The 16,042-nt window shown below is 42.7% G+C and overlaps 1 protein-coding gene across 1 annotated transcript in view; it reads left to right on the top strand.

Annotated features, from left to right (window-relative positions):
* The window catches only part of LOC120529940 (intraflagellar transport protein 57 homolog), a 45,528-nt gene extending 36,222 nt beyond the window's left edge, over positions 1-9,306 (top strand). Inside the window, exons 9-11 of the mRNA XM_039754149.1 lie at positions 1,250-1,312; positions 5,328-5,394; positions 9,137-9,306. Coding sequence (XP_039610083.1) covers positions 1,250-1,312; positions 5,328-5,394; positions 9,137-9,306 — 300 coding nt within the window. The remainder of the gene's footprint in view (positions 1-1,249; positions 1,313-5,327; positions 5,395-9,136) is intronic.
* The last annotated feature ends 6,736 nt before the right edge of the window (positions 9,307-16,042 follow it).

The following is a 16,042-nucleotide window of genomic DNA, read 5'->3' as shown; positions in this document are numbered from 1 at the left end:
CAATGGATATGCTAAACCGTAGTGTGGAAATGTTTTTGGAGGAACCAGTGTTAAGATCAAAGTGCATTTCCATTCATAAAAGGGCATGAGATCTCCTAAAGACTCACAAACTTGGCCTCACCCGAGGAAGTCTGATCCCAAACTCTTATTGGCTAGCTGTGGTCTGCATAGGCTTAAATTTTGGGTCCTGACTTGAAAGTTCAAACTATACATTAAATGTCACGTAATATCAAAAATTACCTTCATAGAGGGGGTATACCATGAAAGCATCTGATTTAAGGTTAAGGCAAACGATTATCTTTATAAATATTTGTAAGTCACAAACAAAAAAAATGGTAAAATTTGGATTTGCTCAAGAGGAAGTAAGTCCCAGTATGTAGTCCAATAATCAAAATGAAGAACCGAAGAAAAAAAATTCCAGAAGCAGTTTAGTCACCGTCTCGATCCACTGGACTGATTCCCTTCATAATTTTAAACACTTCAATCAGGTCCCTCTTAATCTCCTTTTGCTCAAACTGAAAAGTCTCTGCTCCTCTGTTCTTTTAACTTTTTCTCGTAATTCCTCATAAATCAGCCTAGTCGCTCTTCTCTGGACTTTTATTAGTGCTGTTATGTCCTCCTTGTAGCCTGGAGACCAAAACTGTACACAGGACTCAAGATGAAGCCTCACCAGTGTGTTATAAACCTTGAGCATCACCTCATTGGCCTGGTCAAGGCTCTCAGCATTACGCATCAATAAAATGAAATCGGCCGAGCACCTGACTCTACTGATTATCCAATCACTGGATTTATTTTTTTCTTCCCTGGTGGCACGGACAAATTCTAGGACAACAATGGCAAAATTCATCAGGCTCCAATTGTGAAAGAGTGGCTCAGGGAGAATGAATGATCATTGTCACACTTGAATTGGGCCACCGCAGACCCTTGAACTTCACCCCATTAAAAGTCTTTGGGATGTGGTGGAGGAGACTTCATGGAGTGGTTCGACTCTTCTGTTGTCAGTACAATTTTTCAGTGAAAAACGAATGCAAATCTGGATGAGAATAAATGTTGAGACACTGCATAAGCTTGTTGAAATCGGGCCACAACAAAAGCACACCAGAGTCCGATTAAATGTTAAAGTGTGTGGTTTTGGGTTTTGGGCCAGACTATTGTATGTCAAGAAAAAACAAAATGGCTTTTGTGGTCCTTTCTTTTCGGTTCATCTCGAGTAATTCCATTCTGTGTTCTTTATATTTTATTTTGACAGGCAAAAGAACGTTTTCATCAAGGAAGCAGTCGAGTTACAGAAAGAACCAGGATTTTAGCGGAGGTAAGCGTGGCCAAGCATTTAGAAGTCACACCTCGTGGATGAGGATCTATTTTGTGTAAGGGAGTTGCGCAATGAATGACCTCCACAGCCCTCTGCTAGACAGGTACTTGAACCTGCTCATGCACCAAATTAGGATAATGTGTTGGTACCTCTCCACGAGAAAAGAAGAATCCACAACTGTCTTTGAAATAACTTGAAACTGACAAAAATCACTGGCACCCACCATTGTTTATTTCGTACTTAACAAAAACCAGACTTTGCTTTAGAGTTTGGATTCAACAAAATATTACAAACTAGCCAAAGCCCACCGTAGCATATGGCGGTGTAAGAATAGGAACAGAAAACGGTGAGAAAGGAATTCAGTATAACAAAGGCTTAGGAAACCACTGTCGCAGTATAACGAAAATAGCAAGGAGGGAAACCAATGCCAATGGTCGAGAGAGTACCTTCCTGTAGCAGGCTACGGAAAACATAGACATATATAGATAGACGCCGCATTCACTGTTTTGCCTAGTCAACACGATAAGTCAGCGCGTCTGCCCTATTGTGAGTGGTAAAAGTGCCATTTAAACTAATACATGCAGACGTGGAAACCGGGTTTTCTGATGAAAAAACGTTTTAAACAGTATCGTTTACGGACAACAGATTTTGGCGAATCGTTTACATGCAATTATTTATATCCATTTATACACTAATAATGGCAATTATTAAATAATAATAATAATTATTATTATTATTAAATAATTCCTCCCGTTTAAGTATCATTTCTCGGACTGCATTCTTCCATCTCCAAAACATTTGTAGACTTCGTCCTGTTCTTACGCAACACAGTACCACAGTATTGGTTAATGCCCGAGTCACCGGTTCTTTTGTCTGGAACATGTTGTAAATTTGTCTTTTTGCCAGCCAATGTCTCTGTAAGGGAATAAAAATGGGTAAACCATAGGATTGCAATTCATATTGAGCGTGGAAATCGGTCTACAGGAGTTGCCTATGGGACAGATGCAAATGTCCCTTTCGGCAGGCGGTTCGCCATCTTCTCCGATGAAAATCTCTGCAGCATTGGTGTGATATTCGGGGCATTGTAGCATCGTAAATTCTGCCTAGGGTTTTCTTTCGAAAAGCTTTCGTACAACTGCTGTTGGATTGGACTGAGCAATCTAAGCGTACTGCAGATGCTTGGCGAGAAATGCTGTGTCTGCAGCGTGTGGGTGGGACCGGTTTTGAGGGTGGACGTGGGAGGACAGTTAGAGTTGGCGGGCGGGGCTCCGTCGTGCGTATCCCATGACGCGGTAGGAGGGTTAGAGTTGGCAGGCAGGGCTCTGTAGAGCGTATCTCATGGTTTTGGAGTTGGTGGGTGGGGCTCTGTGAGTTGGCAGGCATGGCTCTGTCTTACTTGCGCTCACTGTCATGCGTGCCCTTAGTGAATTATATACTGTATATAGATAATAACACAAATGGACCAAAATGATTTGACCCTTCATCTAGTATTTTGTTGCCCAACCTTTAGAGTTTGTAATCGTTGCACACAAGCGATTCCTGGAGCTTTCCATGAGACATCTGCACCTGTCCGTAGGCAGTGTGGCCCACTCATCCTAAGCAAACTGCTCCAGCTCTGTCAGGTTTGAAGGGGGTCTTCTTCAGACTGCATGTTTCAGTTCTTTTCATAGATGTTTCATGGGATTCAAGTCAGGGCTCATAGAATGCCACTTCTGAATAGTTCAATGTTGGTACTTGGGGTCATTATCCTGTTGGAGGGTCCATGATCTGCGACTGAACTCTGCAGGAGGTTTCACTCCAGAATGTCTTGATAGTCTTGAGATTTTATTGTTTCCTACACTGACTCAAGGCACCCCATGCCAGACGCAGCAAAGCACCCCCAAAACATCACCAAACCTCCTCCATGCTTCACAGTAGGTCTGGTGGTCTTTTCCTTGAGAGCTTCAATTTATCATCTGTGTACAAAGAGCAGATGTGACTTGCCAAAAAGCTCCAGTTTTGTCTCATCTACAGAAAAGCATTGTGGCTTGTCAATATGGATTTTAGCAAAATCCATTCTGGCTTTTTTAGGTGGAGTCCTCAAGTGTCTTCTTCCATTGAGTCCACTGTCACTCAAAATTTGATGAATGGTGGGGTTAGACACTGACGGGCCTTGACCTTGGAGTAGAGCTTGTATCTCTTTGGAAGCTGTCCTTGACCTTTTGTCTAGATATCACTATCCTTCCACCCATTCTGGGGTTAATTTTTTCTCTTATGGCCGCATCCAGGGAGGTTGGCTACAGCTTCATGGACCTTAAACTTCTTCAAAACTAGGGGGTTTCACCTCCTGCTCATCTCTGCCTGCACCCTCGTGATCTGCATTTTTCACGGCACACTTCTCTCATATAACTCATGTCCATATATTCAGTCTCTTTTCGCTTTTACATTTTCGTCAATGTCGCATTGAATTTTGATTCCGTATTTGGAATTTCAACGTGACAACACAACATATAACTGCCCGTGAGTGAATATCGTTTCTTTCTCTCTACAAGAAATATGTCTGACATAACCACTCAGGACTTTTCTAAATCTCTTTGCATAAGCTCTTGTCTCGCGGGGCTTCCAGCCCCGGGCGTGGTTACATCGCTTGGCACGAAGACTTGTCTCACAGGACGTAAAAGTGTCTCTGAGACAATCACGTCTCGTCTCCTTCCAAAATTTTTTTTTATAATAGAGAGATATTGTCACAGGAACATCAAACTCCTTTGAGATGGTCTTCTAGTCTTTGCTTTTCACATGCTTGTCTATCAATTTCTTTCTGATTTCCTCAGACAAGTCTCTCTTTTACTTTCGATGACACCAAACAACAGAGTGATGACTTCTCCATTTACATTGGCTGAATGACTGATTGCACGATTGGAGACTTGTGTTATATGAATTTAAGAAAACAGCTAGTTTGAAAATCATTCATATCTACTAGCTGATAATCTTTTCTAGGTGTCCCAACAAATGTGTCCAGGCCACCGTAGAAGATCTTTGTAGAAGAAACAACACTTGATCTCTTATCACACCTGCTTTGCTTTACTCAATGACATGTCAAAGACATGCGGGTACACAGGGGACAATTGCTTTTCTTGTCCTGTCATTACTTTTCAGGAGGCAGACAGCACCTTTATCAATGAGCTGGAAGGAGACAGAAAAAATTGTCAAACTTTTGGCTAAGTATGTACCAAAGCAGCAAGACACATGGAGATTTTCAAGACTGGATTGCAGATTGCTACGTTATCAATAGCACTAGGAAGAAAAATAATAATAATATGACAGGTGGTCACCAGAACTCCCAGGATGTTTGGTTCTTTCCTCCCATCCAATGCAATGAAAATAGGACCTGTCATAGAGAAAGCTGATGTATAAAATGGATGAATTGTGTTTAGGTAGACTAGGAGGCTTCGCTCGCCAACCGGGCCTGCACTACGCACCAGCCACTTCACGTTTCTGCCTCTCGTGTATGTGGATTTCACTTTCACCAAACAACAAATCTTTTAATTCTCGCGGATTCGCCTCTTCATTGTGAAGAAACACTACTTTTCCCTGATGGCAACACGAATGAGACAATCTACAAGTCTCTGAAAGTTTAAATCCGAACAATATATTCAATCTCTTTTCGCTGTTCCATTATTTCAACGAGTAAAAATTTCCGTTTCTTTGCACTAATGCGATCTTAACTATCATTTTTTTTGAGACTTTCGTATTATAGTACTTTAAGTATCTCTAACATGTTCTGTATGTGTATCGCGCCAATGTTTTTGAATTCTTTACGAAGTTCTTCTTTGTCATCTATTCTTTGTCTTTTATTTCCAGCCCTGGGCGTGGTTAAATCTCATCTCGCGGGATGTGAAAGTGTCTCTCTGAGAAAATAACGTCTCGTCCCAGGCTAAAAAGTCTCATCTCGTCCTAGGATTTTTTTTATTATAATAGAGAGATGTAGTACATCACACCCCTGGTTCTAAACTCTTAACTTTAATGTCATTTTTAGATTGCAGAAGAACTAGACAGTGTGAAACAGGAAATGGAAGAAAAGGGGAGTAGCATATCTGATGGAGGTAAGGGGTCATCTGCTTCCATTCTAGAGCAGGGCTTTCAAGTTTTCTAGCAATATCATGGGATTTCTGGAATGTGATGTCCATTTTAGATTCTATTGAAGAAGTTTATTTACTTACTTTAACCCATCACACTTCCTGGAGCATACGTCATCCATAAGATTCTTCTAGTGTGCCTTGTCCTGTGCTGCTGTCACCAGGTGACGTTTGAAGCTGGTTTTCGTAAGGTGTGACCAAGCCATTCCAATCTCCTTTTCAGGACGTCCTCTCCCATGGCATGCTACTATGTCCCGTGCCGCAGGTCAGTGTTGTTGATGGTCTTTGACCCGTAAATGTGAAGAATCCTTCACAGATGCTGGTTCACAAACATCTGGATTTATCATATTGGCCTTGGTGGTTCTCCACATCTGTGCCCCAAACAAAAGCACTGGCTTAATGTTTGAATTAAGGAGATATGTCTATGACAATCTAAGTGTTCTTGAGCTGGATATATACTGCTCTGGCCTTGTTTATCCCTAGCTTTGATGTGTGTATCTGTTCCTATTACTTGTCCATCATATTGCTAAGGTCTATGTAGGCTTCTGCCTCCTCCAGGGGCTCTCCATCCATGTTTTCAAAGAACCAAAATAGAAATCACTAATTTCTGTAAGTATTCAGACCCTTAATTCAGTACTTTGTAGAAACCCCTTTGGTAACAATTCCAGATTCTAGTATTCTTGAGTACACCGTCATATGCTTTGCACACCTGGATTTAGGAAGTTTATCCTATTATTTAAGCTCCATTAGATTGGAATGGTAGCATCTGTAAACTGCCATCTTCAGATCTCTCCACAGATGTTCTATGGAGTTTTGGTGTGAGCTTTGGTTGGACCACTGAAGGACACTCAAGGGACTTGTCCCTAAACCGCTCAAGTATTGTCATGGCCAAATGCTTCAAGTCACTGTTGTGCTGAAGAGTGAGCAGTCTTCCTTGTATGAGCTGATGAACACTCTGGATCAGGTGTTCTTCAAGGTCCTCTCTGTAACTGGCATCCTATCTGTTAATTCTGACCAGTCTCCCTGCACCCTCTCAACATGAGGCTGCCACCACCATGCTTTACTGCAGGGATGGTATTAGACAGGTGATGAGCAGTTCATGGTCTTTGCCAGACATAATTCTTGGAGTTCAAAATTGCTTCATCGGACAAGAGAATCTTTTTTCTCATTCTCCCAAAGTCAAAGTAAGCTGTCATACAGTATGTCTTCCAGTCAAGTGTGACTTCCGACTAACCTCTCTTCCATTGATGGAATGCCCCTAAAATGACTATCCTTTTGTCAGGTTCTTCCATCTGAGCAGAGTACTTCTAAAGCTCTATTAGAGTGAACAATGGGTTCTTGGTCATCTCTTTGACCATGGCCCTTCTTGTCCATTTCTTCAGCTTTAATAGACAGCCAACTCAATGAAAAGTCCCAGGTGTTCCAAACTTCTTCAATTTCACAATTGGTGAGGTCTCTGTGCTCCTGGGAACACTCAGAGCTTTAAAACATGGTGTTAGCTCCTTGCCCTCCTCTCAACTTCAGCACAATTTGATTGTGGAGGTCTACAGAGAGTTCCTTGGACTTCATGGCTTGGATTTTGTCCTAACCTGCACTTTGAATTGTGCGACCACAGAATTGCAATCTCCAATCAAAATCTAGACACACCTCAAGGAGATGGACCTGAGCACAATTTGGAGTGTCCTATAGCAAAGGGTCAGAATATATACAGTATATTGTGGACATTCAGCCCGGACACAGACAGGCAGACACCGATAAGTCCAACACACATGGCTTTTATTTACACTATTTACACTCCCCAATAAAGTCTCGCACAGCACACAGTGCCCCTGGCACCAAACACCCTTCAAGTCTGGGCCTTCCAATGAGTCCTTCATTTCTTTCACAGCCTCTGTTCCTCCTTCCTGAGCTTTGTCCTCTTCCTCCCGACTCCGGCTAATGACTGGAGGAAGGTGGCCTCTTTTATACCCACCCGGACATGCTCCAGGTGCCCTCTGGTGGTGTTCCTGTGGCACTTCCTGGTGTGGCGGAAGTGCCGCATGAGCACCCGGAAGCACTCTGGGTGTCCCTGGTAATCCTTTGACATCCAGGGCTCCTCAATCCTCCGGGCACAACTTGGCGGTGGGCACGGGCCTCTACAGGATTGAGCTTCCATGTTCAGTTCCCGTGGCTCCCATACAGACCAGGGCGGCTGCCCTCTTGTGGTCTGGGACACACAGCACAGGCCCCAGCTGACCACCACAATATATATATATATATATATATATATATATATATATATATATATATATATATATATATATATATATATATATATATATATATACAGTATATATACAGTGCATCTGGAAAGTATTCACAGCGCATCACTTTTTGTTGTTTGTTATGTTACAGCCTTATTCCACAACGGATTAAATTCATTTTTTTCCTCAGAATTCTACACACAACACCCCATAATGGCAACGTGAAAAAAGTTTACCATCAGAATGTTGCAGGAGAAATCGAGACTCATCTGACCAGGCAACATTTTTCCAATATACTATTGACCAATTTTGAACCTGTGTGAATTGTAGCATCAGTTGCCTGTTCTTAGCTGCCAGGACTACCACCCAATGTGGTCTCCTGCTGCTGTAGCTGATCTGCTTCACGTTTCGACATGTTGTGCATTCACAGATGCTGTTCTGCATACCTCAGTTGTAACAAGTGCTTATTTGAGCTACTGTTGCCTTTCTATCAGCTCGAACCAGTCTGGCCAGTCTCCTCTGACAACTGGCATCAAGAGAGAACTGCCATTCACTGGATATTTTCCCTTTTTGGACCATTCTCTGTAAACCCTAGCAATGGTCGTGTGTGAAAATCAGCGGTTTGTGACCAGACCAGCCTGCCTAGCACCAACAACCATGTCACTTTCAAAGTCACTTCTCTTCTCCATTCTGATGATCGGTTTGAACTTCAGCAGATCATCTTGACAATACCTACTGAGTTGCAGCCATTGATTGGCTGATAAGATATTCGCATTAACAAACAGTTGAGGAGGTGTAGCTAATAAAGTGGCCAGTGAGTGTATATGGATGTATGTATTGTCAGGTGGAGGGAAAACACGTGTCCATTAGAGAAATGTTGGGGCACCAACTGGGTCACTCTTTTTTAATAAACACAAAAGTCCAAAACAAACAGGCGCTCGATGATGCTAAAACAGAAAGTTCAGGCAGTATTACCTGAAAAACAGCTGGTCTACTGAACATAAAGCGTTGGTCACACTGGTAAAGTCAGAGTTCCGTCTGGTGGTCTTCCTATTCTGCAGTGAGATGGACCCTGCTGGGAATGTCTCAGCTGGACCAGAAGGGGTGGGGTCATTTGCACTCACTGGGAGGCTTCTGTGGGCTGTGGGTTAAAAAAGAGACACCTTCAGCGACACCACCATCTTGTGTGTTGGTGTGGTATTGCTTGCCTCTGATGAGCCCATCTGTTGTGTATGTGTGACAGTACTCATTTATTTTGTGATGTTTTCCCACTCTTATTTATGCATATTTATCAACATCTGTATTTGTGGGCGTTTCTACGTAAGTATGGTAAAGATGCTATATAAATAAAATGTTTTATTATTTGTTTTTTTACTTGTGCACATAGTGCTCAATTACCGGTTTGTTCCTTTTTCCATCCATTTATTTATCTACTCATTTTTTTATTTCTCTTTTTACTTTACCAGCACCATTAGTAAAGATCAAGCAAAGTCTAACAAAACTAAAACAAGAGATCATACAGATGGATATTCGCATTGGACTAGTAGAGCACACTCTTCTTCAAGCCAAGCTGAAGGAAAAGTCGAACATGACAAGAGACATTTACTCAGGCTTTCCAACCCAGAATCGATTTTAAGTCGTCACTTATGCAGGATGCTTCCTTTAACTTTGCATATATTTTTCATGACTCTTTTGTTTTTAAATAAAACAATCGAAAGTTTCAGTCATTTTTGCCTACATCCTTTATTGTACATATAAAATTAAAGCACATTATGTTTTTGGTTTCCTACGATATATAACGAAAGCACATACTGTACTATATAGATAATACTTTATTAATCCCAAGGGGAAATTCACATACTCCAGCAGCAGCATACTGATAAAGAACAATATTAAAGAGTGATAACAATGCAGGTATAACAGACAATAACTTTATATAATGTTAATGTTCACCCCCCCACCCCCCCCAGGTAGAAGTGAAGAGTCGCATAGTGTGGGGTCTCCTCAGTCTGTCAATGGAGCAGGATGGTGACTGCAGTCTGTCACTGAAGCTGCTCCTCTGTCTGGAGATGATCCTGTTCAGTGGATGCAGTAGATTCTCCATGATTGACAGGAGTCTGCTCAGTGCCCGTCACTCTGCCACGGATGTCAAACTGTCCAGCTCCGTGCCTACAATAGAGCCTGCCTTCCTCACCAGTTTGTCCAGGCGTGAGGTGTCCCTCTTCTTTATGCTGCCTCCCCAGCACACCACCGCGTAGAAGAGGGCACTCGCCACAACCGTCTGGTAGAACATCTGCAGCTCTTCTTGCAGATGTTGAAGGACGCCAGCCTTCTAAGGAAGTATAGTCGGGTCTGACCTTTCTTACACAGAGCATCAGTTTTGGCAGTCCAGTCCAATTTATCATCCAGCTGCACTCCCAGGTATTTATAGGTCTGCACCCTCTGCACACAGTCACTCACCTCTGATGATCACGGGGTCCATGAGTGGCCTGGTCCTCCTAAAACCAACCACCAGCTCCTTGGTTTTGCTGGTGTTCAGGAGTAAGTGGTTTGAGTCGCACCATTTAACAAAGTCCTTGATTAGGTTCCTATACTACTCCTCCTGCCCACTCCTGATGCAGCCCACCATAGCAGTGTCGTCAGCAAACTTTTGCATGTGGCAGGACTCCGAGTTGTATTGGAAGTCTGATGTATGTTGGCTGAACAGGACCGGAGAAAGTGCAGTCCCCTGCGGCGCCCCTGTGCTGCTGACCACAATGTCAGACGTGCAGTTCCCGAGACACACAAACTGAGGTCTGTCTGTAAGATAGTCCACGATCCATGGCACCTGGTATGAATCTACTCCCATCTCTGTCAGCTTGTCTCTAAGGAGCAGAGGTTGGATGGTATTGAAGGCGCTAGAGAAGTCCAGAAACAGAATTCTCACAGCACCAGTGCCTCTGTCCAAGTGGGAGAGGGATCGGTGTAGCATATAGATGATGGCATCCTCCGCTCCTACCTTGTCCTGGCATGAGAACTGCAGAGGGTCGAGGACGTGGAGGACCTGTGGCCTCAGGTGGTGAAGCAGCAGCTGCTCCATGGTCTTCATCACATGTAGGCCTCAGTGCAACTCCCAGTGATGTGAGAAAGTGAGTGCACCTCATGAAAAGTTCTTTTTTCACCACATATGGGCGCAAATAAACTACCTTTATTTAATGGTGATGTAATTAAATGTTTTGAATTTGCCATGATTTATCTCAACAATTGTTCAAAAAACAAGCCATGAGGTGAAAGGAATTGCCTGCAGAGCTTAGGAGACGGGATTGTGCCAAGGCACAGAACCGGGGAAGGCTGCAGTACTGAAGGTTCACAAATGTACAATAGCCTCCATAATTCTTAAATAGAATAATATGACCTCTTCCTAGAGCTGGCCAAACTGCGCAATTGTGGGAGAAAGGCCTTAGTAAGAGAGCTGACCAAGAGCCTGATGGTCAGGCTGGTCAAGCCCCAGAGAACCTGCATGGAAATACAAGAAACTGTCAAAAGGACATCCTCTTGAGGCATCACCCACAGGCCATAAGGGGCACAGAGAACAATACATCTCACCTGCAAAATAAATGAAAAACATTACATTAACAGAAAATACCGTAGATCCCGTTATATAAGCCGAGAATTTAAGGGTCGGTTTATACAACGAGTATCGTTTCAGATTCAAGATTTCCAGCGCAATGGCGGTTTTGCCGATGAATACGGAAGTAAATAATGACGAAACCACAGAGCCATCGTTCAGATGAAGAAGTAACTTTGCATGCCGGTAGTTTAAATTAAATAAAGAATTTATTCAAAAAAGTGTTTTAGTTGTTGATTTTATTAATAAAATGTACAATAAATTATCGGGAAGTTTAAAATAAAAATTTTTGTTTTGATTTACGATCAACATCTTGCGTTACGACCCGAATGCGGTCATGTGTATCCGCTTGCTCAATTGTAAACAAACAACTGAGAGCGTTAGTAGCGTCAGTTGGAGCCCAGATACATGTGTTTGTGGATGTAATTTCGGTCATTGCAGTGATTTACCTATATATATATAATTCATTAAGACCATGCAAGCAAGACACATAACTGCTACGGAACGAAGAGAAGGTAAAGAAAGTGATCACAATCGAAACGAAGATGGAAATTGTGTGGTAATATGAGAGTGCTGTTCGTGTGACCGATCTCGCTAATATGTACAGCATGTCGAAATCCACCATCTCGACAATTTTATAAAGAAAAGATTTGCATAAGGAGGCTCCTTCTAAACAATAACCACCTTCAGTTTCATTCTCCTCCTCCTCCCTTCCTGCAGCCTAAAGATGTCAAATTAAATGGTGAGTACAGTATGAAATTGTTGTTTCTAAAATAGAATAGAATGCCTTTTATTGTCACTATACACATCTACAATGAAATTAAAAGCAGCTCCTTCAGTGCAGAAAAAAAGTTCTGTATAGGGCTTGTATGGTTGTTCTTTTAGCCTTAGCATAACGCCAGATCTGCGGCCCCGCTTCTGCTTTCTTTCCCTCCTAGACCCGACAACAATCCACGGAGAGCCCGCTGGTCTCGCTATGTTGTCTGGGATGTTGTGCATGTGATGAAAAACAGATGTCTGGCTCTGGACACCGATGTCTATAAGGTTCTGAAGGGTGTAGTGGATGTTCGCCGAACCGATCATGCACAAACAAGGAAAAAAAAAAGTACAAAAAGAACAAAAAAGTGCACTGAAAAGGAGAGCCCTGAGCCGAGGCGACCATACGCGTCGCCATGCTCCTAGCTTAATCTAGCCTACTTCTGGTAGGCTAGGCACTTTTTATAACTTTTTGGTTAGTACATTAGAAACATTATTGGTGTTTTGGTAAATTATGCACATTATACAACCCTTTTTTATTATGAAAAGGTTAAGTAAGTGTTGCAGTGGGATGTTTGGAACACATTATGGGTTAGCCTTTGCAAACGAATTAAGTTCATAAGTCAAGGATCCACTGTATTGCGTATTTAATTTAATCAAATTTATAACGAGTCTCCGGAAATCCACCCGCCGATGTACCGTATTTGCATATTTAGTTTCAACACAAAGGTTTCATTTTACCAAACTTCTCTGCAATCACTTCCTGGTTTCCATCAAAAATGCAGGCAGTCTCAAATTCTTGCCGATAAACATGATAAATATACCTGAAGAGACACTTTTAAGGAAATGTAGAAAATTTTGCATTTAAAAGGGGGTCGGCTTAAATACCGGTCATCGGCAAATACATGTAATTTAGTAGGTAGAGAAGGGGGTCAGCTAATATACCGAGTCGGCTTATATTCCGGGATCTACGGTACATAATTCTATATAACAAATGACTAACGTCTGTGTGTTTGTCCAGTTCCTCCAAGCAGTCTGAGTGGACGGATTCGCTGTGGTTGCTCAGTCAAACACTATCGAGAAGCACAAGGCAGGTTTACACACATAAGGACACCAGGAAAAGGTATATGGGGAGAGTGGAGAGTGGAGTGGAGAGTTTTATTCCCAGAAAAATGGGAAGTATTTGCAAGAATACAAATGAGGTTTTCACAGCAGGCGATGATAGTCAACAAGCAAATAGGAGGCAGAGTGTGAGAAGCAGGACAGTAATGCACTCGACAGATGAAGCACGAAGAGCAAAGCAAGAGATATCATATTTTTTAATTTATTATATTATCTGTAGACAGGTAACATGGCTGGCTAGTAATAACACAGTTGAAATAAATCTGTCTTAGCTATTATTTTGACATTACCATTTATAGAAATAAAGTCCATAACTAACTGATCATGGGGAATGTGTGGTGACATGAAGACGTGTGGAGCTGGGAAACATGGAGTTTGAGATGGATGGAAACTTTTGGCTTCATCTTTTTTGTTCATTTTGTTTGATTATTTTAATGTGACAGTGCGGGTCTGCACCACACTCCCAGTTGCACTATTGGAAGCCTTTTGAACCCATCACCGTCAAAAACATAACTAGAAAGGGATTGGTGAACAAGTGCAGATGCTTTTAATAAAATCAAAAAACGGTCTACAAGGAAATGGTGCAATGCCCAGTCCCAAACATATAAATAATTTTAAATGAGTGATTCTATGGAGGTTAAAAACAATCAATACAACATTAAAACAACATGGGCTTCCTCATGTTAAAAAACGAATAAGCCTCAGTGCCCCCTTACAACTGACGCCCCCTCAACTTGGCCTTTTCTCACCTTGCAGTTCGAGGAGAAGTCCACCAGCAGGCATAAGACTCTCTTCTTCTCTGTCCCTCGTGGGGTTCCCGATCCAGACAACGCACCTCCTACCCTTCCTTCCTGCACCTAGACGGGTCACTTGTAGAGCCTTCCCTTGTCCAGGTGCCGAGAGTGCAGCCATGAGATGCCCACTCCAGATCTTGCTCTATCCTCCCACCGCTGCTGATTCCTGGCTCCTTGAAGCAAGAGCGCACTTAGAGCACTGCAGTCGCTCCTGCTCTCCCTAATCACTTAACAGGAGCGACTCAGCCCCACTGATCATCTCGCTCCTTCTCCTGGAGGCTCACACACCCATCTTGCCTGCTATTCTCTCTCTCTCACCGGCTCTTCCTGCTCTCTGTCTTTCATTTTCTTTCCTTTTTTTTAACCTCCATTGTTCTTTAGCCTCTTTCTTTTTTCCCCACATTCCATACTGGAACCACTCCTGCCATGCTACCAAGCCCCACCCAAAGATGTTAATTATATGCCCAATTAACAAACCATAGATCTGCCGTTATCACATATAGTTTATGTTAATACTAGCTGTGCTACCCATCTAAGTCAGGTTGAAATCTAAGTATCAGAATCACTCCCAAGGTGTGGTGGAAATCCACTATAGGGCTCTCCAGCTCCCCCTGGCAACCCCACATTGAATGCAACAGGACTGTAAGAAAATTCAAGCCCCAGCATGCCCTGCGGGAATCCATGAGGGCTGCCCTCTAAGGTCCCAGGGGAGAGACCTCTAGGACTGAGTGGCCTTCTGCATCAATGGAACAGCACAGAGAGACTGAGACAATTGGAGAGACCAAGTCTCTGTATCAGCCTTAACTTAAAGGAATTTTGCAGCTTCTTGACACACCACTTGAACCAGTGGGTGTGTATTCCCTAGTGATACAGCTCAGCTCTCCTCCTGAAACTTCCCAGTCCAGCCTGTTCTTGGTTCTTTTATCTCAGTCGCCTGTATTCCCACCCAGGCCTTCTTCTTGGAAGGGGTGCTCAAGAGATTTACTTCTCTCTTCCACTCAAGGCAGACTACCAGGTGGCTCTTTGTTTGGTGTGTTGATTGGTTTCTAATCTAGCATGAGCCTTGGTCAAAGTGGTCTTTTGCATGAATGGAGCAGCATCTAGAGAGACTAAGCCTTTGTATCAGTCTTAATTTAAGGGAATCCTGTGACTTCTTGACACACCTTTGTGTAGTCCACAATCACACTGCTCAGCTCTCCTCCTGAAAACCCAGAGTCCAGCCTATTCTTGTCCTTTCATGTTGGCCACCTGTAGTAACCAAGTCTTTCTCATTGGAAGGGGTGCGTAAGAGTTTTACCTCTCTCTTCCACTCCAGGGTTTCTTCCTGCTGAAGACCTCCTAAGATCAATTACAGAGTCAACAATGTATTAGGCGTTCATACAGACTAAAACAATGCTTCACAGTTATAGCAAAGCACTCTTGTGCACTCCGTCTAACCAGATTGACACAAGGCCTTCAAATCCCCAGTCCAGCACTTCACAAGGGTCCTTATCTAATTTAGTAGGGGGTCTTAAACATGCTGAGCAACAACTGCCTTACCTCGCTTTCCCCCTGAAATTAAAAGATTGATAGACGATACTGAAAGAAAATTAACTAAACCAGATTGACACAAGGCCTTCAAATCCCCAGTCCAACACATAACAAATGTCCTTACCTAATTTAGTAGGGGGTCTTAAACGTGCCGTACCGAGCCACAACTGCCTTACCTCTCTTCCCTGAATTTTGAAATTAAGAGATTGTTAGACGATACTGCAAGAAAGTTAACTAAACCAGATTGACACAAGGTGTTCAAATCCCCAGTCCAACACTTAACAAGGTCCTTATCTGAATTAGTAGGGGGTCTTAAATGTGCTGAGCAACAACTGCCTTACCTCGCTTTCCCCTTGAAATTAAAAGATGGTTAGATGATACAGAAAGAAAATTAACTAACCCAGATTGACACAAGGTGTTCAAATCCCCAGTCCAACACTTAACAAGGGTCCTTATCTAATTTAGTAGGGGGTCTTAAATGTGCCATACCGAACCACAACTGCCTTACCTTGCTTCCCTGAATTTTGAAATTAAGAGATTGTTAGACGATACTGAAAGAAAAT

The sequence above is a fragment of the Polypterus senegalus genome, chromosome 5 (assembly GCF_016835505.1).
Source record: "Polypterus senegalus isolate Bchr_013 chromosome 5, ASM1683550v1, whole genome shotgun sequence".
Taxonomy (NCBI): Eukaryota; Metazoa; Chordata; class Cladistia; order Polypteriformes; family Polypteridae; genus Polypterus; species Polypterus senegalus.
Note: the sequence above shows the minus strand (reverse complement) of the source record. Positions and strands in the feature narration are given on the sequence as shown.